Source organism: Schistocerca nitens, chromosome 2, assembly GCF_023898315.1.
Source record: "Schistocerca nitens isolate TAMUIC-IGC-003100 chromosome 2, iqSchNite1.1, whole genome shotgun sequence".
Classification (NCBI taxonomy): Eukaryota; Metazoa; Arthropoda; class Insecta; order Orthoptera; family Acrididae; genus Schistocerca; species Schistocerca nitens.
In genome coordinates, this window is record NC_064615.1 from 409278611 (window position 1) to 409306572 (window position 27962).

The 27962-nt window shown below is 40.7% G+C and overlaps 1 protein-coding gene across 1 annotated transcript in view; it reads left to right on the forward strand.

The window, feature by feature from the left end:
• LOC126236265 (uncharacterized) overlaps positions 1–27962 on the forward strand; it is a 111321-nt gene that overhangs the window by 38764 nt on the left and 44595 nt on the right. The window contains exon 7 of the mRNA XM_049945417.1: positions 16548–16712. Within this exon, the coding sequence (XP_049801374.1) occupies positions 16548–16712 (165 nt within the window). The remainder of the gene's footprint in view (positions 1–16547; positions 16713–27962) is intronic.

Consider the following 27962-nt stretch of genomic DNA (forward strand, 5'->3'; position numbering starts at 1 on the left):
TTTTCAGTATCAACACAAAAATACACACTTGTTTGTGGTGATCACTACAAAACCTGCTTGTTTCAATGTTTTTGAAGTTGTGTTCTGTCGTGACAACTGATTTGGTTCTTGAGTTATTGGTATGGTGTCACGCGATGTATCCTTTCCATCCCTCGTATCGGGAATCATGTGGTCATAACAATTGTCGTATTTGTAAATGTTTCGAGATATTGAAATGAGGTTTTTTTGAAAATGATAGCAACCAAAGAAAAACTTGAAATTTGTTTATTCACTGAAATGTGGAAGTATATTGTCCATAGCTGTGAGAGGTCAGTTGAACGGGATGCACGAACATGTCTGTAGCACTGTAGGAAAAGCCAGGTCCCACTTTAAACACATTCTCAGCACCTGGAGAGCAGCGGAGCACGATGAATTAACTTGTCCACAGCAATTAATGCTCAACCGACAACAATAAAATTTTTCTTAAGAACTGTCCCAGTAAGAATTTATTAGTCAGTAATACTATCATTTAACTTCATTCCTATCATAATCTTTCTAAGTAGGGTAGCTAATTTCTCACAAAAATCCACTGATAATATCTTTATAGAAATGTCTAATGAGCCAAATTATATTACAAAACCAATAGTCAATGACCTCACAGACCATGACATGGAATTCCTTTTGTTAAATGTTAATACTGAACAGGATATAAAATCTTTTGAATCTGATTTCAAGAGGATAGCTAGTAAGTCAAAAATTGATTATTTTAGGACACTCCTTATAGACATGAATGGAGCGATGTATACAGTGCTTATGACATGGATGAAAAATAAAAAAAAAACTTTTGTTAATAAACTGCTTACATTATTTCAATAATGTTTGGCCCCAAAACTAACCCAGGTTATACCAAAGTCTACAAAGAAGCCATGGACAACTCAGGGAATAAAGGTGTACTGTAAAACAAAAAGGCAACTGTATCTGCCATTCATAAACAGCTCTGATGTTGATGCCGTAGCACATTACAAGACATACTGCAAAATATCAACATTAGTAATGTGGACATCGAAGTAAATACATTATGAGAAAAAGGTAATCACACCAGATAACTAAATAAAGGTGATATGGAATATAGTGGAGGAGGAGATTGGTAGAACCAGGTATGAAGAGGGACACATAGCATTAATAGCAAATGATAACATTTGTAACAGATGTGTGCAGTGTTGCAAAATTTTTTGACTAGCATTTCAATACTGTGACTGAAAAGATGGCGTTGTCAGGCCCTGTAGACGCTGCCAGACAGTACCTCATACAGGTTATGTGTAATAACCTCAATGACTCTCCCTAACCTGGTAGAAGTAATGTCTACCATAAAATCTTTAAAATAAAATGTCAGCAAAGTTAATTAAATAGTGTGCTTTTGAGCTTAGTAACATATTAAGCTATCTATGTAACAACTTTTGGATTAAAGGAGACCACTCACCAAAAAGCAGAAGCATTGAGTTATCGATGAGCACACACAAAAGAAAGAAAACTTGCTAGCTTTTGGGGTTATCCTTTGACAAGCTAGGGAGGGAGGAGATGCTTCCCCCTCCACCCCCCTCCCCCTCACACACACACACACACACACACACACACACACACACACACACACACCAATGCTCCTACATGGTGCAAGCTTTTCAGTGGATGGTCTCCTTTAATCCAAAAATATTTATGTTCTACAAGAACTTACCTACAGTGTCTATGTAAACAATTGTTTTCAATGGCACATTTCCTGAATGGTTGAAATATGCTAGGGTGAAGCCTTTGTTTAAGAAAGGGGATAAAAAATATTGACAAATTTCTGTCCAAATTCACTTTTGCCAACATTTTTCAAAAATTTTAGTAAAACTAAAATGCAACCAGTTTCTTAACTATCTGACATCAAATAATATAGTGTCAATTTCACGGTTTGGATTTCTAAACTGTTCTGATATTGAGAAGGCCATCTATACATGCAGTGAAACTGTACTAAATTCAGTAGGCAATAGATTACAGACTAGTAGTATATTTTGTGGTCTGGCAGAGGCATTTGACTGTGTAAATCACAATATCCTTTTACTCATGTTAGAATATTATAGTGTAACAGAAAATGGTGCAAAACAGTTCAAATTCCATACCTCTGACGTGAAACAAAGATTGACATTAGGAAAGAGACATGTATGAAGCTATGAGGCATCATCCAACTGTAATGCCTCTTCACATCCAACAAGGTTCCATTTAGAGCCCTTACTTTTCTTGTGTGTGTATATCAATGACTTTTCATCAGTAATATTACTAGATGCCAAATTTGTTTTGTTTGCAGATGTTACAAACATCGCAATAAATAGCTAATCAAGTGTACTCTTCGAAAGACCAGTTAATGAAACTGTCATGGATATTAATAAATGGTTTGTAGCCAGTTCTATGTTGGACCAAGACTCGAACTTGGGACCTTTGCCTTTCGCGCGCAAGTGCTGTAAAATGATTTTTCAGTTTAGTACTTCTTACCTTTTAAAATGAAAATGTGTTTAAAAATTGTTTGACTCATTCCACATGCATGATAGCTGTTTCACTTGGGATTTGTGGAAGGTACATTAACATATTTGTTTTACACTATAAATATTTATTGTGTATTCTTGTTTCCTAACATGTTGTACATCCTGGAGGGTGTCCTCACTGTTGATCAACTGAAATGAATCAAAGTACATTTAATCTAATCTAAGTACTACAGTATTTTATTTACGTCTTCTTACATTTCTACATCTATATCTACACAACTGCTCTGCACTCCACATTTAAGTGCCTGGCAGAGGGTTCATCGAACCACCTTCCAGCTATATTTCTCTACAATCCCGCTCCCAAACAGCATGCAGCAAAAACGAACACTTAAATCTTTCTATGTGAACTTTGATTTCTCTTATTTTATTACAGTGACTATTTATCCCTATGTAGGTGGGTACCAACAAAATATTTTTGTATTCAATAGATCAAGTTGGTAATTGAAATTTCATGAGAAGACCCTGCTGCAACAAAAAAACCTTTGTTTTAATGATTACCACTCCAAGTCATGTATCATATCCATGGGACATTCTCCACTATTTTGTGATAATTCAAAACAAGCTGCTTGTCTTTGAACTTTTTCAATGTCCTCCATCAATCCTATCTGATGCAGATCCCACACTGCACAGCAGTACTCCACAAGAGGATGGGCAAGTGTAGTGTAGGCAGTGTCTTTAGGGGTGGGGTAGACTTGCTGCCACAGTCTTTGGTTCGCTTTTCCCACAACATTATATATATGTGCTCCTTTCTGCCACATGTTGTATGTCATAGGAAAACAATTTTTTTTCATTAATTTTAGAATACCTTTCTCACAGTATGCTCTCATGCATATTTTGGAGAATACTGAAATGATTTTAAAGATTTTAATGAACCTGTCTGAAAACAATGATGCATGTACACAAGTCACAAAAACTGCAACTTATGGTTTTTTAAGTTTTGATTATGCAAAATCTGTAACTTCCGTTTAGCAGTGGGTTGCCACACACTGACATGGTTTGTAATGAGTAGTGCCAAAGGCAATGCAACCATATTAGGAGCCTCCACCTGCACTGTGGTTAATGACCATGTTGGTAATTACAGGTTTATTTCCTATAAATGGTAGTAATTACCTCAGCATTTGGTGTATGGCCACTGCTGGTGGCTGAAATTTCCACATGTCTTAAGTTAGCTAAGTGGTATTATCCCACTGTCCAATGTAAGCCATTTGTGACCATATGTATCTTGCTCACTGTGTTTTGTGCAGTGGATATATCTACTTGTTTATGAGAAGGGGGATTGGGGGGGGGGGGGGAGAATCTCGTGTCTGATTGTGAATAAATGATTGGTCAGGGTGACAGACGCTTCCCTTGTGTACTCTCTCTTTTTCTGAATATTAACTATTTGCTTCATAAATGAGGTGTTCATTCACAGACAACCATAAAGAAAAAGGGTGCTAAACATGTATACCTTTGGACAAAAATGTCCTCCTTCTGACTTAGAAAACACACAGACATTCACAAAAACATAACACATACATACATGATTACTATATATTTGAGTTTTGATTGTGTGAATGTGTGTGTGTTTTCCATTTTGGAAGAAGCACTTTTTTGTCCAAAAGCTTAAATCTTTAGCAATCTTTTTTGTTCTGCCTGTATGTACTGAGTAGCAATCTATACTTTCCTGTAATGTTATTCCATCCTGGACTTTCCATTGTTTGATTATAAACTGTTATATTTTGCTATAACCCTGTACGCAACACCAGGATATGCACTGTGGTATCAGGCTGCAGTTGTGCTACACTTCAAATACTTGCCAGTGGCAGCTACGTGGGCTGGCCACCAGAGGCTGCCTGAAGTCGGTCACAAGACCAGTGCACATGGCACGACATCTACCACGCCACCTACTGAAGCACTCCTCTATATAAAGGCAGCGCAGCTGATGCTACTTCTAATTTTGTTTTCTACTGTTTATTGTACCATTTCTAAGTTTGTCATTTACGTGAATGTGGATGGAAAAATTTTCATTCTAAATGGCCACATTATTGGTTGTGTCTAACATGGTGACACAGTTGGCGATGAGTGTGGTGTTCACTTCTGTGTGCTCAGTGTATTTGGTTGTTCCATCAGCTCTCATGCCCATGGAGGCAGCAGACTCTGATGGTTGCTATCAATGAATTGTCAGCCACGTTGACTATACAGGCTTCCATGTTGTTGGTACACCAGCCAATTTTCCCCCTCACGACGATGTGTCCAAAGGCTGGGAGACTTGCAAGAAGCAGCTTCAGCAACACTTTGTTATTTTTGGTGTCACTGATAAAAACATTTGTAAGGCTTTGCTACGTTCTGGAATTTCCCCTCAGATTCACCAGTTGTTGTGCCAGTTAGCCACCCTCCAAGAACCAGGTTCGCTTTTGTTTGGCAAAATGTGTAAGTTAATCAAACAGTGTAAAATCCAGGATGGAATGTAAAATTACTATGAAAAAGATTTTTTTTTTTTAAATGGAGGTGGAGCCCCTCTGCATCCACAATGGCATGACGGCCAACTCAAACGGTATACTGTCATCTCTGCATAAGGGTTAGTTTTCACTAAAGTGAGGTGTCGCAGGATGTGGGTACTGCGATGTTTGTGTACATCTGGTTAAGGTTAACCATTAATACGCGCTCATCTGGAGATAAATTGGGTCGAAGTCAAATGAAGGATAGCGGTTTGAAGGGCAGAGGGAAAAAAGTGCCAAGGCAAGAGCCAAGGGAAAAAGCCTCTGCAATAGTTAGGTCGGGTGGTAAGAGCAGTAGCGGATGTCTTGCTGCATGCTGTGGTGCTGTTGCTTGGTGGCTGCCACTGGGTGCCGGTGTTGGACTCTCGATCAGCGTCAGTAACCTGCAACAGGTAGGTTTATCATCGTTTTTGTGTCCGATAGGTCATATATCGAATGCACAGTGTAGGGTGATGTTAGCGAATTGTTTTTGCGTCAGTGGACGAGCTTATCAGTTTCCTTGCTGTGGCCTGTTGGTCGGCTCTAATAGCAGCTGGTAATTTCCAGTCAGCGTTCCTGATATGCAGGGGCTTTGCACTAGCTAGTAGTGTCTTTGGGCGCTTGTGCTTCCACCTATGGTTGTGATCGTAGTTTCCCAGAGTAAGGATGAAAGGATTGTTCGAGTCTCTTGAGTTCCTGTATAGTTGTGTGGCATGTTTTTTGAATACTTCCTTGAGGGTTTCAAGGTGGTATTCTTAGTGAAGGTCCACAGTGCGTGTGTAGCCTGGAGCATTGTTAATGATTCGTAGCACTTCGTTCTGTATGATCTGCAGGCGGCGTAGTTGTGTAGGAGCTGCATATCCCCAGATGGGAGCTGCGTACGTTATCAGAGGTCTAATCAGTGTCATGTATATGTAGCTCGACACCCTCATATTCTGTGTGCTTTTCCTCAATGTTGACTTCTAGTAGCTTATCCATTCTTCTGTAAATAATTTGTCAACATTTTGCAACTGTGACTTATTAAACTAATGATTTGGTAGTATTCACACCTTTCAGCACCTACCTTCCTTGCAATAGGAATTATTACATTCCTTCAGAAGGCTTGAGGGTATTTCATCTGTCTCACACATCTTACACACCAGGTGCAACATTATTGTCATGGCTGGCTCCTCCAAGGATCTCTCTAATTCTGAGGGAATGTTGTCAAATCCAGGGGTCTTATTTTGCCTTTGATTTTGCAATGCCTGGTCAAATTCTTCTCATCGAGTCATCTCTCTCATGTCATCTTCACCTATTCACTCTTTTCTTTCCATAATATTTTGCTCCTGTTTGTTTCCTTTACTGTACTTGTGTACTGCCATCCGAGCTCTTGATATTAATACACTTGCTTCCCTTGTCTCTAAAGCCCTTTTTAATTTTCCTGTAGGTGATGTGTATGTTTCCCCTAGTTATGCACGCTGCTACAGCTGTGGATTTGACCTTTAGCCATTCCTGCTTAGCCATTTTGCACTTTCTGTCAGTCTCATTTTGTAGATGTCTGTATTCCTTCTTCCCTGCTTCGTTTACCTCATTTTTATTTTTTATCCTTTCATCAGTTAAACTCAATATATTGTTTATTATCCAAGGATTTATACTATGCCTTACTTTTTACATATGTGATCCTATGCTGGTCTGCCTCAGTAGCTGAGTGCTCAGTGCGGCTGACTGGCAGGTAGGGGACCGAGTTTCAATTCTCAGTACTGCCAAGAATTTTTGCTTGGTGGGAGGACTAAAATGGGGTGCACTCAGCCTCATATGCCAGTTGAGGATTTACTTGGCTTAGTAGTAGTATGAGGTATTGAATAGAATTGGGGAGAAGAGGAGCTTGTGGCACAACTTGACTAGAAGAAGGGATTGGTTGGTAGGACATGTTCTGAGACATGGAGGGATCATTAATTTAGCATTGGAGGGCAGCGTGGAGGGTAAAAATCGAAGAGGGAGACCAAGAGATGAATACACTAAGCTGATTCAGAAGGATGTAGGCTGCAGTAGGTACTGGGAGATGAAGAAGCTTGCACAGGATAGAGTAGCATGGAGAGCTGCATCAAACCAGTCTCAGGACTGAAGACCACAACAACAACAGTAGTAGTTGTAGTAATAGTAGCAGCAGTAGCAGTAGCAGTAGCTCTAGGTTATGAAAATTGACAGCGGCCAGGAGAGTTGTATACTGACCCTGTGCTCCTCCATTCTGCACCAAAGATGCCATTGGGAGAAGTTGACTTGGGGGTTGGGCAGTACCGATGGGCCCGCTAGGGCCTGTGGATGGAGTTTGCATGTATGATCCTACGCTGGTGTGTCTATTTCATGTATCAAAGCTACCTGTTCATCGTCTTATCGTATTCTGTTCCCATGTTTCAGTCCAACATTGTGTAATGCTCCCTCTGAAACAACCTCTGGGTCCTTCAATTTATACAGGTTCCTTTTTCTTGATTTCCCACCGTATTGTAATTTCTTCAGTTTTAATGTGCATTTCGTAATCAATAAATTATGATCAGACTCCACATCTGCTCCTGGAAAGTGTTACATTTTAAATTAAGTTTTCAAAATCTCTGTTTTACCATTACATAAGCAATCTGAAACCTTCCATGGTCCCCTGGTCCCTTCCATATATGCAACTTTTATCTTGATTCTTAAATGAAGTATTAGTAATGATTAAATTGTTAATTAATTCAGGGTGTATATGACCCAGGACAACCGGGAAATCCAGGAAAAACCCTGTAATTTTTTCACCCGGGAATTTTCTAGAATTCCGGGAATTTTTCATTGTTTTAGTTTTAAGTTAATTTTTTGTAACTTTGACTGGTAAGAACGAATACTTTGACAAAGAATATTACTGTCTCTCGCTATTGCAGGATAATGCTGCAACAATAAAACACGAACGAGAGAAAAAAACTGAAAGTAAAACTTAAGTTGCAAAGGAAATGCACCATATACAAGAACAAAACACAGTGCTCATACAAGCGTCTGCCAACAGAAAAATGTGTCAAAGGCTTTAGGAAGACTTAGTAGCTTCCCCGCTTCTGGCTACAGAACTGTGGCAGTTAGCTGTACAAGCAGTAGCAGCAAGCAGCCAGATGCTATCCGAAAAAATTTTACTGGTGCACCTAATCTGCCAGATTCACATATGCCCAATAGGCGCAGAACTTGGGGGCGGGGGCAAACCGGAGTATCTTCCCCGGGTGGCAGTTTTGGGGGGGAGGGGGGGGGGGCAAATTCGTATTATTGAGTAAACAGACCTTGTTTCACAAAGCGCCTAGCATCAAGCGCACGTTGGTCTATCGATTACTGATATGATTTTGAACACATCCCTGTTGGTTTTTGAACATTTTTGATCAAATTCTATATTGATTTCTGAATGAATACGTAAGTTAATTTTTGAATGCGTGAATAGTGTATGTGATGTCTCTGCCAAGGGAATCCCCGTCACATCTAGAAGTAAACTTTCCAGCAAACAAAAGGGGACGGGTCTACGTGCAGTACACGCTGTCGACTTCTTTGACATTGCAGTGCAATTTCGTTCACACATAAGGGTCAATGACAATCGCTGTTTACGTGGTTGACTGGGTTTGCAAATGATCAGCGTTGTTATAATTACTAGCGAATTCCATAGATTCAGACTACCAGAGTGGAAATAAATGACTAACAGGAATAACAGGCAACAAAGATTACGTATTGTCTTCTCAGTGATCCAAGAAAATGAAATTTTGACAGAAAATTTTTGGCCAGACCTCTACACTACTAAGGGCCAGTTATACAGTAACCGGCTAGCAGCTGCTAAAGTTCTATTCTGGAAGTAGCGCGGAAAACGCGTTGTACGAACACGTAATAATGCCTAATCGGAGAATAAATGCGGGATAACTAAACCGGTGATTGTGGTAGGGTTTGTGAAGTTAACCAGAGAGTAAATTTTGACGCTGGCAGGAATAGTTACAGAATTAGTGATGACAAGATTGTCTCTTAGAACGAGGAAGGTACTATTTGTATTAACAGCTTTTCTAGTATTAGACAACTACATTTAGGTAATAGATTCTTTCCTAGAAGGGAAAGCACGTCATGCGAAGTTGTTGCAAGATTAGAGAGAAAAAATTCTATGCCTTAAGGATTGAAGAAATGTATACTGTCTTGCTTGTTTCCTGTCCTATATTTAATTTTATGTCACACAAAACAGCAAGTTATTAGCTAATAGGCAATAAAATGTGCAAATTTTCTAAAGAATTCTTGTTCTTCCGGTTACAAATAATCCCATCCAGTATTAATTGTGAGTTTATTATTTTAAGAGGGCAGGAGGATCTGCAATGAATTGACATATGGTGCAGGGAATGAATGTGCTGCAAATACACAGAAAGAAAGGTCCTTTATTATTAAGTTACAATATAGAAGGTCAGCAACTGCAAGCAGTTAATTCCATAAATTATTTGGGAGTAGGCATTACGAGTGATTTAAAATGGAATGACCATATAGAATTAATTGTCGGTAAAGCAGATGCCAGACTGAGATTCATTGGAAGAATCCTAAGGAAATGCAGTCCTAAAACAAAGGAAGTAGGTTACAGTACACTTGTTCGCCCACTGCTTGAGCACTGCTCACCAGTGTGGGATCCGTACCAGATAGGGTTGATAGAAGAGATACAGAAGATCCAACGGAGAACAGTGCGCTTCGTTACAGGATCATTTAGTAATCGCAAAAGCGTTACGGAGATGATAGATAAACTCCTGTGGAAGACTCTGCAAGAGAGACACTCAGTAGCTCGGTACAGGCTTTTGTTAAAGTTTCGAGAACATACCTTCACCGAGGAGTCAAGCAGTAGATTGGTCCCTCCTATGTATATCTCGCGAAGAGACCATGAGGATAAAATCAGAGAGGTTAGAGCCCACACAGAGGCATACCGACAATCTTTCTTTCCCCGAACAATACGAGACTGGAATAGAAGGGAGAACCGATAGAGGTACTCAAAGTACCCTCCGCCACACCCCGTCAGGTGGCTTGCAGAGTATGGATGTAGATGTAGATGTCAAACCGGCTGACTGGGGCAGGAGAGGCACCACAGGACATTTTAATTTCCACTGGCCTGAATATAGTTTGATGGCACCCATTACAAAATATTACACGTTTGAATTCCACAGAGCGAAATACAGAGAGGTGCGATGGAAGAATGCTGTGTGAAGAGGCATATCACTGCACTCCGGCACACTTAAGACCAAATAACATGTCTTACGTTCCCTCAAATATATATGTTTCATGTATCAGATTCTTCAGAAAGATGTGCGCTACAAAATGAAGATTTTTTGAAAAGTCGATTTTTTAAATTTTTGGCGTCCTGCCTCAAATGCTTGTGGGAGGGGGAGCGCCACTATCTAATATTGTCCCGGTTCGGGAATACTGTAGATCCGGACCTGATGCGCAGAGCAGTCTGGGTTGTAGTGGGGAGGTGGTTTTCTCCACGTGACCCAGGTTTACATTTATTGATTTTGTTGTTTCCTCTTCGTTTATTGCTCTCACATCAAAAGAAAAAAAGGATTTCTGTGGCCGGCAGCTATCAAGTGAATTAAAACTCATTCACATAATTATGAAAGGCTAAAATATGTAATTAGTTTCAGATTTTGTTTCCACCTTTCTGACAGTCAAGCGTTAAATGAAGGTTGTTGTTGTTGTTGTTGTTGTTGCTCTCTCTTTTTTTTTTTTTTTTTTTAAGAAATTTGACTTTATTAATCTTTTAGGCTGAGGCAGTCAATTTATTTGAAACGAAGTGTTTAATTCCACACTATTGGCTAGTTTCAACTGTTTGCTGCATTTCAAGTTCACGTTTTCATTTTCTAGCACGTATGGCATTATGCCATAATAAAGAACCAAACACAAGATAATACAATACTGGTACTCCAAGAAAATTTACATCTGAATGTGGACATACGAATGTGCACTTTAAGCTGAATTACCTTTTAATATGGGTCACAAAATTCCCATACTCTTGGAGTATCCGCTTTTATGACATAATGTCTTTTATGACATTATGTAAGCTCTTTTAATGTTTACATGTTTGAACGTACGGGCTTCCTGAGTCATCGTAAGCTGCACAAGCGCGGCGATGCCTGTCGTATGGCGCAGCTGCTGAAACTAATCTATTTCTAACAGGTCGCAGGAAAATTTTCCGAATGGTTGTTTGAAAAGCGTTATTTTCAAGTAAAGTAAATTTCCTTTTACACAAGATGTACTATGTGCGCGAATGTCCGATGAATTTCTTAAATCACAGAGCGTTTGACTCTCATTCAAAAATCAAATCTTTGAGGACGACCATTTAGAATATTTTCGAACCCAGGAGAGCCCAGAAGATCAGACATTTATGTTGTTAAAAAATTTTACTGGCACATTTGTGTGATGTATCGTAAAGTGTAACGCGCAAAAAAGATCAACATTATGCGTGGAAGCTTAGCTTCTCTTGCAGCTTATTAATCCAACATTATACATGAAAGCTTTTCTTTTCTTGTACCAACACTAAGTATATTAATTTAAACCATTACCTTTTCCTATTTGTGTGTTTGCGCTGCTTAACAGTCTCAGGATGTTAAAGCTCCGCACCTCAGGTGTATAAAACTGTAACATACAAAGGAAAGGAGGGAAGAAATATATTGCAGCATATCTTTAAAAACAAGAAGATCAGACTACTGCAAAAAAGGCAACTCACTGTATTGGTAATGCATAATGTGCAGTAGGGCCAGTCAGTGCAAGGGATCCAAATCACTGCATCTTGATGGAACTGGAAAAAGGAAGAGGGCCTAATGATCAAATGGACCCAAAAATGTAATGTTTGGGTGGTTAGGATGAAGGAAAAAGAAACCAATCAAACATTGTCCTCAGACTATCCACCGTCAGGCAGCCACATGGTATGAACGCCAACCATGTCTGAGTGGAGGCCACACTGCAGGTCTGTAAGTGCGGTGCGGTGCAGATGGCAGTGGTGTACAAGGAAGTAAACTGATGTTGTTATTTGCGAAGATATAGAAAATCTGAACTGGCTGGTCCGAGTACTCTCCTTTTTTCTATTTCCACCAAGCTGCAGTCATTTGGAGCCCTTGCACTGACTGTCCCGACCACATACAATAATGAGTCGCCTTGTTTTAGTAATGTACTCTTCTGGTTTATACAGAAATGTTGCAGTATATTTCTTCCCTCCTTTCCTTTGTATGTTACAGAAAATGGGATTTTAACATCCTGAAACTGGGCGTGGTGAATCATCATTAGTACAACTGAAGCGAATTGCTTTAAATCAATTAATAATGCCTCTCAGTTGTGGAGTCCCACATACCAAATCTTGTGGATTTAATTACTCATTGTGCAAAATTTTACGAAGTGGCTTCCTCTTTCATTTATTTCTTTCTTCCAGCCCATGTTCTCCAACTATTTTTCCTTCTCTTCCTTTTCCTACCAATGATTTCAAGGTACCAATCACAATTAAAATTTCCCCTCTTTTAACTATCTGAATAATTTCCTTTATTTTATCATATATTCTTTCAGTCTCTTCATCACCTGCAGAGCTAGTTGGTGAATAAACTTGTACAACTGTTATGGGTGTTGATCAAACAATGGAAAATCCAGGATGGAATGTAACAAAGAGAAGGAAAGTTGCTACTCACCATATAACGGAGATGCTGAGTCGCGATAGGCACAATAAAAAGATTCATACACTCATAGCTTTCAGCCATTAAGGCTCTCTGAGACTGCAGACCTGTGTGCAAGTTGCGTTTGCATGAGTGTGTGTGTGTGTGTGTGTGTGTGTGTGTGTGTGTGTGTGTGTGTGTGTGTGTACTGCTGACAAAGGCCTTAATGGCCGAAAGCTATGAGTGTGTGAATCTTTTTATTGCGCCTATCACGACTCAGCACCTCCCCTATATGGTGAGTACAACTTTCCTTCTCTGATATTGTTTGCTATTATATACAAATACTTTGCTGCTCGTAGTAGCATATCTTTCCTGTGATACTGCATTCACTATGCTGTCCATTGTAGCTTACCTGCTTTCCTGTTTTCTTGTTCATTATTAACCCTATTCATGAATTACCCCTTTTTAATTTTGAGTTGATAACTCTATACTGATCTGACCAGAAGTCCAGTTCTTCCTGCCACCACAGTTCACTAATTTTCACTACCTCTAACTTCAACTATCCATATCCTTCTTAAATTCTAAGTTCTAACTGTAGTGGCTTTAAATTTAAAAGCAATCCTCTGTACAGGATGCTGTGCCTTGTAGTTCATTTATGTCATGTATTTCATTTTTGCATTCTCTTGTGTAATGTACTGCACATGTGTGATGCACCTGCTCTGTCCAAGTAAACCCATAATGAATTACACAGCTGTTTGAACCCTTTTCATCTCGTTTGATAATCCTGATTCATAATGATTCCAAACAAGAGGAAATTTTTCAGAACAGTCCAACCAAGAGTTTTATAAGTGCATTCTTTTGGAGATGAGTTAGGCCTTAAAAATGTTGAAAAATGTTGTTGTGGTTGTTGATAATTGAGTGAGTGATGCTTTGGGGAATTGATAACTATAGGTGATCATTAACATTTATTACAGACAGGCCAAACACTAATTACTTCAGCGATGGTATGTAGTTCATGTAGGTTGAAGATTTTGCAAAGATTTGTGACAAACTCTGTAATGCAGTATACACCTACAAATTCTTCTGAATTGGGGGCTGGGGGGGGGGGGGGGGGGCAGCACTCAGTACTTTCGTAAATAAGGGAGTCATTGCTAGAAGTAACAGCAGTGAAGAGATTTACTACTTTAGTGAACTTTCAGTGCTTTTAGGAGATTATTTTAGAAGAGTATGCTGCCAGAGTGCCCTAAAAGCAGTGTCACTTGTGGTAATGCAAAGTGTCATGAGGCTGTTTTAAGAGGTATTGCCGAAGGGTGAATGTACAAGATGTTCATCATTCTTCCACACAACATAAAATATTTAAAAATTAAGAATTTCATTCTGTAATCTAGCATGCAATTGATTACCAAGTAGCTGATGGTGTACATTATCATTGTCTGTGCTATTATGATTCCAAAGATGACAAGCTGTCAGCGTTGTGGCATCCCAGTGGTAAGTGATGAGGATGTGAGGGCACTTGAAGCCAAAAGAGCAACAAGACAAACAGTGACGACTGATTAGCAGGCCACGTTAACTGCAAGTGGGCAACCCCAGCACCGAACCAAGGCTGCAGGTGAGCTGGCCTGTCTGCACTTTCCAACCCTTCCGACAGGGCGGTGCAGTCCCTGCCTGCAGAAGCTCTTCCTGCCAGAGGATGCAGATTAATGGCAACTTACGTAGGTTAGGCTGACAGTCTCTGTGAATGACCTGGCCAGTGGTGAAGTTAATAGTGAAGGACTCCACAACCACAGTACCTAATATCACAGAAGAGAAATACTTAGTATTGATTGAAACTGGAATAACCTCCACACGATTTTCATTCATTAACTTAGACATTGTGCTTCAAAAATCCCAACATGAGTGAGAGCCATCAGAGATGGGGATAAATTCAAATTTTTCATTGACAAGCAGAAGCAACCACTACTGACTATTTCTGTAAAGCAATATTGTAATGATAACGTAGAAAGGCAGTATACCTAGGCGAAAGGCAGAAAATGTGTCATGTTAAAAAGCAGCCAACCAAACTTGATTCTAAGAAGCAAAACAGAACAGGTAAAAAGTGAGGCTAAGGGATTATCCAAAATACAGAAATATTCATCGAAGAGGGAAGATGAAAGAACCCTAATAAAGTTCGTATTGAAAGAAGTAGGCCTAAAAGTATACCAACTTGTGGAAAAAAACCCTTTTTTTTTGACCTTGTGTAGATTTATAGCAAAAGAAAGCCACAGCATTAAAAAATGAATATAATGGCAGGTAAATGTGCAACTGTCTCTTCACATGTTGATTGTTTTTGTAGTAGTACAAATGAGGTGGTTGATGTTGATGTGTACACTTGTCTTTTTGAGACTGTTGTGATAATGGATCTACTACACCTCGGGTAGTGTTGTTTGGTACTGATATTTGACATGCAAGAACCTAGAAGAGATCCCTGCTTACAACAATGTTATTTCACTTGTGGATCCTACTAGTTAATTCATTTTCCTTTCCTATATGTTGTTAGTATGCGCTACTGCATAATACAAAACTTTGAGCATAAAAAATACACTGATGAAAGAATTACAGGAACATTAATGTCCAAGCTTCAGAAGACATCCCTGCTGATGGCTGCCACAAGGGCCCTGGCATTAGATGCAATTCATGGCCATTGCTGTATGCAGCAGCCACCACACGATCCAACAGGATCTGTACAATATACTGCCTCACGTAAGGTGGCCATGAACAATGACAAGATCTATATGATTGTCAACACTCAAGCCTCCTGACACATCAAAGAACCTTAGAAATCTTTCAGTTTGGTGGACAATGTTTGGCAGGTACTATTCGCCAAAAGTCTCTGCATACAAACCCGGTCGTCATCTTCCGTCACAGGATATCTGGACTCATCTGTGAATAACATGTTTCACTGATGGTGAAGTTGCTAATTGACGTGGGATTGCATAACTGACAGTGAGCTGCAAGATGATGATATCAAGTGAGGTACTCGAACAGGATGTCTGGATTGTATGGTCCTTTCATGTAACCTGTTCATTACAGTCTGATCAGGCACAACAGCTCCAGTGGCTCTTCCAATATCGTCTTGCACAGATGGCCAGATGTCGGTCTTTGCATGGGTTTGTAATGTATTGGCAACCTCATTCAACTCGCCTTTCTCACCTTTTATACTGACCTGTCTTCCATTAGTATTACCACAACCCATGGAAGACACATGGAGAGGCATTGGCATCTGCAGCAGCATGACCAAAAGTCCATCCATTTTTTGATCAAACAGGCTGCACTTGCAACTTGCAATGCATTAAGTTGTCGCATTACATGTTCCTAGTTGAATACGGTGTCCATAAATAACAACTGCTATTTGTGTAGCTCAGTAGAAAACAGTGAGACACTGGCACTCACCTCGTTCTGAGGGGTCAGCTGTAATGCATAACACAGCCAAAATATAGTGAATGATTTTAATTGTTGCCTATATTGAAAGTGAAGATCTCAGCCCATGCAGTAAGACCACAGGTACCGCCATGGTCAAAAAAGGTTTCACATACTGTGTGTTGATACACATGTTCCCCTAATTTTTTTGAACAATGTAAGTATGACTTATCATCATCATCATAATTATCATGATCCATTGGAAAACTTATTAAGAAAGTAAGAGAACATATGAAATTGCAGGTATTGTTCTTTATTCTTTAAAAAAAATTACCACTACTATACTGTAGCTCTCCTTAATGCCCACCCCATTATTTTAGCATAAATATAGTACTGACAGAACTGAATATCTACAAAATGTTATGTATTAATAACATTGTGATTGTATACTCACATTTTGGTATTCTTTTTTTACATTACTGTTAATGTTTGTTTTTTTTCCCCAGACTGGTCTTGAGGCTGAAACTGTACCTCCAGTGGGCTGTGAACGCTGGACAGTTTTTGCTATGAAAGAGCTTGCTGGATCATTGCAAATAACAGATGGCAATAACTGGAAGAAATTTGCTCAACATATAGGATTTACCAAAAATGAAATTAAGAACAAGCTGCAGGTACTGTTGATTTCATGAAAGATTATTATTATTATTACCTGTTTCATTATTAAAGTTGCTGTTTATTTCAATAAGAGAGTAAACTATAATTTTCATTTGGTTAATTTTTTGAGATGATGCTTCTGTTACTACATCACCTAACTTCTTCCTTGCACTAGTACTACACCCTTCTTTTGTTCTTTTTCCTCTCAACCTTCTTGTTTATTTAAATTGTGCTTAAATCTCTCCAATATTGCTTGGATATTGTACATTATAGTCATCTGAATTGAAATGGGAAGAAAAGAAATTTATGACACACCTTAACTTAAGAGAAGGAATCGATTGATAGGACACATACTGAAACATCAAGGAATTGTCAATTTGGTAATGTATACATACTAGGGGTAGATACGGGTGAAAAATTGTAGAGGGTGATCACATTTAACTGTAGTTAGCAAATTCAAATAAATGTAGAATGCATTATTTATTTTATTCCACGTGTTCTCTGTCTGGACTCCTCCCCCTCCCCCCAAGTCTGCAGCTCGTGGTTGCGTTCTCACTTCCGGAGCAGGGGGTCCTGGGTTTGATTCTCGGTGGGGTTAGGGATTTTCACGTGCCTCAAGATCAGTGGGTGTTTGTGTTGTCCTCATCATTTCATCACCATTCGTGAAAGTGGCGAGATTGGACTGAGCGAAGGCCGGGAATTTGTACGGGTGCTGATAACCGCGCAGTTGAGCGCCCCACAAACCAATCATCATCATCATCTTCATCATTTTTCCAGACAGTTTCCTGTATTCCTGCAGATCCTCCTGCATTTCAGTACATTTTTCCATTGTTACAACCTCTCGATACACCACAGCATCATCTGCAAAAAGCCTCAGTGAACTTCCGATGTCATCCACCAGGTCATTTATGTATATTGTGAATAGCAACGGTCCTATGACACTCCCCTGCGGCACACCTGAAATCACTCTTACTTCGGAAGACTTCTCTCCATTGAGAATGACATGCTGCGTTCTGTTATCTAGGAACTCCTCAATCCAATCACACAATTGGTCTGATAGTCCATATGCTCTTACTTTGTTTGTTAAACGACTGTGGGGAACTGTATCGAACGCCTTGTGGAAGTCAAGAAACACGTCATCTACCTGTGAACCCGTGTCTATGGCCCTCTGAGTCTTGTGGATGAATAGCGCGAGCTGGGTTTCACACGACCGTCTTTTTCGAAACCCATGCTGATTCCTACGGAGTAGATTTCTAGTCTCCAGAAAAGTCATTATACTCGAACATAATACGTGTTCCAAAATTCTACAACTGATCGACGTTAGAGATATAGGTCTATAGTTCTGCACATCTGTTCGACGTCCCTTCTTGAAAACGGGGATGACCTGTGCCCTTTTCCAATCCTTTGGAACGCTACACTCTTCTAGAGACCTACGGTACACCGCTGCAAGAAGGGGGGCAAGTTCCTTCGCGTACTCTGTGTAAAATCGAACTGGTATCCCATCAGGTCCAGCGGCCTTTCCTCTTTTGAGCGATTTTAATTGTTTCTCTATCCCTCTGTCGTCTAATTCGATATCTATCATTTTGTCATCTGTGCGACAATCTAGAAAAGGAACTACAGTGCAGTCTTCCTCAGTGAAACAGCTTTGGAAAAAGACATTAAGTATTTCGGCCTTTAGTCTGTCATCCTCTGTTTTAGTACCATTTTGGTCACAGAGTGTCTGGACATTTTGTTTTGATCCACCTACCGCTTTGACATAAGACCAAAATTTCTTAGGATTTTCTGCCAAGTCAGTACATAGAACTTTACTTTCGAATTCATTGAACGCCTCTCGCATAGCCCTCCTCACACTACATTTCGCTTCGCGTAATTTTTGTTTGTCTGCAAGGCTTTGGCTATGTTTATGTTTGCTGTGAAGTTCCCTTTGCTTCCGCAGCAGTTTTCTAACTGGGTTGTTGTACCACGGTGGCTCTTTTCCATCTCTTACGATCTTGCTTGGCACATACTCATGTAACGCATATTGTACGATGGTTTTGAACTTTGTCCACTGATCCTCAACACTATCTATACTTGAGACAAAACTTTTGTATTGAGCCGTCAGGTACTCTGTAATCTGCTTTTTGTCACTTTTGCTAAACAGAAAAATCTTCCTAACTTTTTTAATATTTCTATTTACGGCTGAAATCATCGATGCAGTAACCGCTTTATGATCACTGATTCCCTGTTCTGCGTTAACTTTTTCAAATAGTTCGGGTCTGTTTGTCACCAGAAGGTCTAATATGTTATCGCCACGAGTCAGTTCTCTGTTTAAGTGCTCAAGGTAGTTTTCAGATAAAGCACTTAAAAAAAATTTCACTGGATTCTTTGTCCCTGCCACCCGTTACGAACGTTTGAGTCTCCCAGTCTATATCCGGCAAATTAAAATCTCCACCCAGAACTATAACATGGTGAGGAAATCTACTCGAAATATTTTCCAAATTATCCTTCAGGTGCTCAGCCACAACAACTGCTGAGCCCGGGGCCTATAGAGACATCCAATTACCATTTCTGAGCCTGCTTTAACCGTGACCTTCACCCAAATCATTTCACATTTCGGATCTCCGTCAGTTTCCTTCGATACTAGTGCTATGTGAACAATGCTGTGTGCTTACTTTCCCGATGCAAATAGACACCACATTCACATGTCCCACAGAATGTACAGCAAGCCTTTCAATGTTTCTAGTGCTGGTGATTGTGTGTCAAATAGGAGTTTCAAAGTGATCTACCACTTTTTTGTAACCTAACCCTTCAGAAAATGGTTAAAGGGCATCCTGGGCTTTGCTGAAGGCTCCCACCTGTGGAAAATGGCCATTTTTTGTTTCCTTGTTGCTACTTCTTAGATGTTTTGTTCTGTATCACCTTTGAGAATGACTTTGGATTTATTTGCAAAAGAATGGGAAGCCTTATCATTTTCCGGGAGATGACTTCCTCTGGTCTGTACTGAATCTACTTGTCCCCTATTCATTGTATTTATGTATGAAATTTCATAATCTACATTTCCATATTCTAGCTGGCTTTGCTTGGCTATTCCATGCAATTCCGTGACCCACTTTTTATATGACTGATGTGGTTGTTGCATCAAACTTACCTGTCCTTCTTTCTGTAGTGTTCTGTGAAGTCAAAACTTCTATTACTTGCGTGACTGATTTAATGCTTGTTGGCTGCAGTTGCATCCAGAGGATGGTCACACACCTGTCACATGACGTGTAAAAGATGTTCTATTAACTTCCCCTAATTGTTAATTGCAGGCAGGATTATAGTCAGTGACATAAATGAATGTACTGAATTTCAGCTGGTCAGTGTTCAGAAATAATGTTTTTTTGTTTAATATCAAATGGGAAGTCAAGAATTTTCAGTTTTTGGACAATGTGATACTTAACATGTAGGACACACACACACACACACACACACACACACACACACACACACACACACGTATGACCTCTGTCTCCGGGTGCTAAGGTTCAACAGTGGCTGCGTCTGGCATGAGCAGCAATCTACTTGCAGTGAAGCAATCTAGCAGTGGTGGGTAGTTGGAGTAAGGAAGGTGTGGGGTGGGGAGGGGGAGGCAGGATAAGGGTAGGAGAAGATGCTTGTGCTGCCTGTGAAAGCATGAAGGAATGTTGTGGGGATAGGATGGGGCTACTGTGTGCAGTGTTAGGAGGCTGTGCTAGGGGGGGCTGGGGCCGGGGCGAGGTGTAGAGAAGAGGAAATGACTACGTAGATGCATTAATAGGAGGCATCTATAGCACTGGAATGAAGGTAGGAAGGGGGATAGGCAGATGGAGTACAGGATTTAGCAGTGATAGAGGTCAGAGGGTTACAGGAAATAGGGATGGTTCCCACCTTCTAAATTCAGAAAAGCAGGTGTTGGTGGGAAGAATCCAGATGCCCTAGGTTTTTGAAGCAGTCATTAAAGTGAAGCATATCACATTGGGAGACATCTTCAACAACAGGGTGGTCCATCAGTCTGTTGCTCACTGTTTTATAGTGGCCATTTACATGGACAAACGGCTATTTAGTTACCATGCACATGTAGAATGAGACACAGTGGTGAATCTGTTTAAAGTTCACGTGATTCTGCTCAAAATTAGAGTTCAGGAAGCTAACTGTCAATTCTTTTCTAAGTTTTTAGAACTCTGGCACAAAATTTTAGCAATCCATGAAGCTGGCAGTCAAAAATTTTGCAAGTTTAAGAACTTGTGGAATAATTTTTACAAGTCTCACATGCAAAATTTCAGTCACATCAGTTACAATAGACCCATCATTCAACCCCATACACTTGTCCTTGATGATCTCTCTAAATGAATTGTTTTAAGCCAAATTACTGCTGCCCTTTAAATAGATGTGATCTGTTGTCATGGAACTGTCAAATTTACATTTAACTTAACATAAATTAAATATGAAGTAAGACCAGAATTTCACCAGCTTTCATGTGGCGCCATTAGTGTTTTGCTATGCTCCTTGGTTTTCTTGTTTTTTATATTTCAATCAGTGAGATAGTTAAATTTTTGTAATTTTGACTGATAAGAACTAATAATTTAACAAAGCCTGCTACTTCTGAATAATTTGCAACAATAAAATACAAACCAGAGAAAAGCACCAAAATAAAATTTTTAAGTTGCAAAGAAAATGCTCCATTTACATCAACAAAACATAGTGCGCAGACAAATGTCTGCTGACAGCAAAATGTGTCAAAGGCTTTAGGATGAAGACTATGCAATACTTCATAACAACAAATTGCTTTCATGAGCTTGATGTCACAACTGTTTACATTTCTAACAGGTTGCGGGAAAATATTGCGAATGGTTGTTTGAGAAGTGCTACCTTCAAGGTAAATTTAATTTTATGCAGGATGAATTATCTTATGTGTGAGAACGTGCGATGAATTTCTTAAATTGCAGAGTGTTTGACTCTCATTCAAAACTTAGCAAAATTTTGGACCTGTAAGACCAGACATTTATGTCATTATTTAAAATGTTACTGGCACATTTGTGTTTGATATGTCGTACAGTATAACAAAAAGCTTAACTATTCTTGTAGCTAGACTCTATATACATCAATTTAAACCGTTAACTTTTCCTATGTGTGTGTTAGCACTGCTCAACGGTAACGTTGCCATGGGCTGATTGCATCATCTGTTCTATGCTCTGAATATCAGCTGTCATTGGCTGGTGAGATCACATGATGTGAGCTGTTATTGGCTGATGCAAACACACTGCTGTCTCGATTTCCGTGCTTCGGAAAGTAACATTCTGTGTTTGGTAGACTTTGTATTTATACTCTCGTAATATGAAAAATGCTGTGCACGTGTTGCTGCACATCAGAGATCTTTCCAAAACGCTTCCTTTTTTTCCTCCGGGTTTCATTTCCTAAAGTGCCACGATGTCTGCACTGGTGTATAAAACCTTGAACAATCAAAGGATTGAGAGGTTTCCCAGTTTTGAATGGAAGCATTCTGTTACTTACAATGGGAAAAGGTATTTTCACCTGGGAAAAAGTGTATTTTTAACCAGGGAGTCCAGGTAAAATCAGGGGATTTTTATTCCTTGTCTGCGTATACACCCTGTAGTTAACTAACCCTTATTTGCTGTTATTTATCATTAGAAATAATGGAAGTTAAGTTACTTTAGGTAGCTACGATAGTCTAATGTCTCATATTGCCACTATCTTTATTGAATTTTTTTATTTTGCTTAATTTTTTTTATTGCTTGTAATTAAAATTCTGTACTACATAAATAAAAATTCTAAAACTTAATTTTGATAGTGCTCTTCAAGTGGACACTTGGCCGCTAAAACAGTTTAAGAGATTTAGAAGTTGTTAATTTCTTAAGTAGGTAGTATTTTCAAATGTTACATCATTAATACCTCAAGTACTATCCCTTTTGGATTAAAGGAGACTACCCAGTGAAAAACCTGAAGCAGTGAGTTGTTGATAGATGTACAGAAAAGGAAGAAAGGTTGCTAGCTTTCAGTGTTATCCTTTGATGACTAGAGAGGGGAAAAAAAACCACACACACACACACACACACACACACACACACACACACACACACACACCTATGCCCCTACATGGTGCCAGCTGAGCTTACAGCGCCAGTGCTACATTTCGGCAGGTGGACTGGTTGTGGTGGGGGTAGTTTCCTGTTGGTGGTAGAGGGAGAGGGAGGTGGGAGGCAAGGAGAGGGCAGGAGGATGGATGGCTAGCAGCTGGTTAGGAATGAGGGTGGGAAGGGTGGCTGGTATATGGGCTGGCACTATTATAACGACCGGTGAGAAGCGGCAGACACTGAAGGCAACTTTGGGACATGAGTTGGGAGAGGGTGATAGGACAGAGGAAGGAGAGACTGTTGCATAGAAGGTGCAGGTTATCTGAGATTGAGGCCAAGATGGTTATGGGAGCAGATGATGTGTTGTAAGGATAACTCCCATCTGTGTTGTTCAGAGAAACTGGTAGTTGAGGGAAGAATCAGGATGGCTCTGGTTGTAAAGCATCCATTGAAATTGAACATCTTGCACCACCAGATGGTCAACTTTGTTCTTGACAACAGTTTGGTGGTGGCCATTCGACCTGGTGGATGGCTGGTTGGTAGTCATACCAACATAAAAAACTGTGAAGTGTTTGTAGTGACATGGCTCTTTCGATGGTCGCCAGGGTTCTGTTGGGGTAGGATATTCCTGTGATATGACTGGAGTAGGAGGTGATATGCAGGGGGAGGTATTGCACCTTGGTCTGCCTCAGAGATATGATCCCAGTGGCAAGGTGTTGTGGGAGTGGCGTAGGGTTGGACTAGGGTGTTTTGTAGGTTGGGTGGGAAGGGTCTTGGGTAGGATCTTCCTCATTTTAGGGCAGGATGAGAGATAATCAAAGCTCAGGTGAAGGATATGGTTAAGTTTTTCCAGTCCAGGGTAATATTGAGAGAGAGAGAGAGAGAGAGAGAGAGAGAGAGGGGGGGGAGCTCTTTTGTTGCTGATTCTTGGGAGTGATGGGAAGTTTGGGGGGGGGGGGGGTTGTGTACAGATATTACTTGGGAAATCTGTTTGTGTAGTAAGTTTGTAGGCCATTGCCTGTTGGTGAAGGCTTTAGTGAGGCCTTCTACCTACTGGGCAGGGGAGTCCACATATGTTGTCCACAGCTGGCTGGGCTGTATGGGAGGAATTTTTTGGTGTGGGAGAGATGACAACTGTCAAAATACACATACCGTTGGTGATTAGTGGGTTTAATGTGGACAGAGGGTGTGGATGGAGCCATCAGAGAGGAGGAGGTCAATATCGAGGAAAGTGGTGCATTGGGTAGACAAGGACCAGGTGAAGTAGATGGATGAATAGGTGCTGATATTGTGAAGGAATGTGGATAAGGTGTTTCAGTCCTGAGATCAGCAGATGAAGATATTATCAATGAAACTGAACCAGACCAGGTGTTGGGAGTTTTGGGAGGTTAAGAAGGTTTCCTCTATATAGCCCTTTAGTAGGTTAGGATAGGAGGGTGCCAAAGGAGAAGTAGTTTTGTGTTAGGATGTAGTTGATAAGGTGTATAACGAATGAGGTGCTGGGTTGGAAGTCTGGAGGATATTAGGGGAGTAGTCTTCAGTAGTGGCAAAGCCTTGCGCATGAGTTATGTTGGTGTTTAGGGAGGTGGCTTCTATAACGACAAGTAGGCATCTAGAAGGTAAAGGAGTGGGGGTAGTGAAAAGTCAGTGAAGGGAGTGGTTAGTATCTTTGATGTGGGAGGCTTGGTTTCAAGCACTTGGTTAGAGGTGTTGATCAACAATGGAAGACATTCTTTCAGTAGGAGCACAGTAACAAGCTACAGTAGCGAATCCAGGTGCTGAGATTGTGGATTTTGGGGAGCCTGTAGAAAGTGAGTGTGCGATATGTTGTTGGGTGAGGAGGGAGATGGATTCTGGTGAGAGGTCCTGGGAAGGGCCTATGGATTTCATTTGGGATTGGAGTTTATGCTGGTCTTCCAGTGTTGGGTCCACTCTGGCAGAACTTGTAGGTGGAGGAGTCAAGACAGTTGGTGGATGCCTTCAGTCAGGTAGTCACTGCGACCCATCATGACAGTGTTGGTGGCTCTGCCTCCTGGGAGGATGATTAAGTGTGGATATGATTTCAGGTTGTGTATGATTGTCTTTACTTCTGCCAAAAGGTTAGTATTCTTAGGAAAGGACTTGGGGAAGGATGGTGAGGCCAAGTTAGAGGTAAGGAATTCATGGAATCTGACCATGAGGTGGTTATGAGTGATATGTTCTTGTCACCAGAGAGGCAAGGTTCAGTGTTGGGATTAGGGTGGCCTCAATTGGTGACAAGTATTTCTAGATCTGCAGGAGGAGAGTGAGTCTTTGACAAGTCCAACATGGTTAAAATTGGGTGTAGGGCTGAAGGTTATCATTCCTATCCATTGGGTAGGACTGAAACTTCTGTGGGACTGAGTCTTTTGGTTGACAGGTTTACAACAGCATTTTGGATTTGCTTGGTTTGTGTGTTTTGTGGGATGTTAGGAGGGGGTTTTGAAAGACGTGGTAAAGTGAAGAGGTCAGGCAGGCAGGATGTGGGTGCTATGAGGGGGAGGGGGGGGGGCATTGTGAGTAGGATGGGCCATCTTGAGGAAACCTTCCTAGCTTCCCAAAACTCCCAACCCCTTGTGTGGGCAGAGAAGGCGAATGATTGACTTCAGTTTATTGAGAGAATTTTAGGAAGGAGTGGTTCACCTGTAAAGGAGGCCGCATATAGGATGCTGGTGCTAGAGTGTTTGGGATTCATACCAGGTTGGATTGAAGGCAGACATTGAAGCAGTTCAGAGGCAGGCTGCTAGATTTGTTACAGGTAGGTTCGTCTGGACTCTAGGACCGAGACACCCTATCCACATTCCATCACAATCTCAATATCTTTTCTCTTTTCTCCTATGCACTTCACCAGGCCCACCTCTACCCAGCATGCCACATTCCTGAATATTGACTTCTGCATCTCTGATGCTCCACCCACACCTGTGTCCATGTTAAACCCACTAATCACCAACAGCATCTGCATTTCGGCAGTTGTCATCCATTTCACACCAAAAAATCCTTCCCATATAGCTTAACTGCCTGTGGACGACATATCTGCAGTGATGGAATTCCCTTGCCCAGTATGCTGAAGGACTCACAAAGGCCTTCACTGACAGGCAATACCCTCCTAACCCAGTCCACAAACAGATTTCCCCTGCTGTATCCTCACAGACCTCCCACCACCCACAAGAATCATCTACAAAGGAGCACCATCCCTTCCCCTCCCCAATCCTTCTTTCTTGTGCGTGATGCAAATTTACATTTGATCAAATATCCTCACACCTCAAAACAATCCTATTGCTCCTCCATGAACTCCCGCTATGTTATGTTACCCAGTTCTCCTGATAACCATCTAATCGTTTCACTTACCCAATTCTCGTTTCCTAAGATCATCCTTACGGCAGTGGACTCCTTATCTATCTTTCTGCAAAAATTCAGAGAAGTATCCCTTTCCCCGTCTAAAATCAAGTCCCACATCCTGTTCCTTAAGTGCTGTGTATCCACTGTACTGAAATAACACACAAGAAGAATTTGGTTTGTATGCAGCAGGAACATTGCTGCATGCAAACCATTCCCAATAACTGCAAGAATCACACCCCCTGGAGTGGCAGTGTCACCAAAAGAGAGATGCGAGTTTAAGTAACTTTGCACGAACAGAAGTTGTGAGTTTCAAGTTCTCAGTTAGTTCGAGTCTTGCTATGGAGTTCCTGCAGAATGTTCATCATGTCTTCAAGTCATCGAGTGAGACAGAAACAGTGGCCGATTGATAGTCTGTGGGTAGTCTTCAGTAGAAACAGAACAGTGAATAGGATTATCACACATGGACAGAATCCACCTGCCTAGAGATTCAGTTGAGTACTGTTACTTTGGAACTGTCCTCCGAATAGTACATCAAGACAGAAGATTAGTTTTCTTCCGACTTTAATTCAGAGAACATTATTTAGTTTGTGTTCATGAAAAACTAGCCAGCACAGTACAGAAAGGCTAAACCTGCATTCTACAATTTCTGTAACCAGTGTTACCAGAGTTGAGTTATATATTTTATTATTTACTATTCTACACCTGGAGGAGCATTCCAGACACCACTCTATAAAATGTGCAAACTGTTAGAAGTCCTTCCCCCACCTTGGGGCACAACAATCCATCAGCACCCATCCTACTCACAGTGAACTCCTATCAACTCCTTATAGCACCCAGACCCTGCCCAGCTGACCTCTTCAGCTTACCAAATACTCCAAAACTCCCTCCCAATACCCCACAAAACCCAGAACCCAAGCAAACCCAAAAGGCTCCCTACAGTGGAAACAATTATTTGCCACTGACCAAAGCCACCCTAATCCCAACATTGTCGAAGTGCCACGGGGGAGTGTGATAGGACCTCTGTTGTTTATATACATAAATGATTTGGAAAACAGGGTGGGCAGCAATCTGCAGTTGTTTGCTGATGGTATTGTGATGTATGGTAAGGTGTCAATGTTGAGTGACTGTAGGAAGATACAAGAACATTTAGACAAAATTTCTCTCTGGTGTGATGAATTACAGACAGGTAACTCTAAATGTGGAAAAATGTAATTTAATGTGGGTGAGTAGGAAGAACAAACCTTTAACGTTTGGATTCAGTATTACTAGTGTCCTGCTTGACACAGTCAAGTTGTTTAAACATCCAGGCATAACAGTGCAAAGCAATGTGAAATGGAACGAGCATTCGAGAACTATGGCAGAGAAGGCGAATGATTGACTTCAGTTTATTGAGAGAATTTTAGGAAGGAGTGGTTCACCTGTAAAGGAGGCCGCATATAGGATGCTGGTGCTAGAGTGTTTGGGATTCATACCAGGTTGGATTGAAGGCAGACATTGAAGCAGTTCAGAGGCAGGCTGCTAGATTTGTTACAGGTAGGTTCGAACAACATGTAAGTGTTACCGTATTTACTCGAATCTAAGCCGCACTTTTTTTCCGGTTTTTGTAATCCAAAAAACCGCTTGCGGCTTAGAATCGAGTGCAAAGCAAGTGGGAGTTCTGAAAAATGTTGGTGGGTCCCGCCACAACTAACTTCTGCCGTCGAATATATGTAGCACCACACAGGCATGCTTTGTAGCCACAAAGATAAAATACTGGCACCAAAATCTCTGCGAAAAAAAAAAAAAAAAAAAGTGGAAGACGAGCCTTTTTCCTCCGCCCAG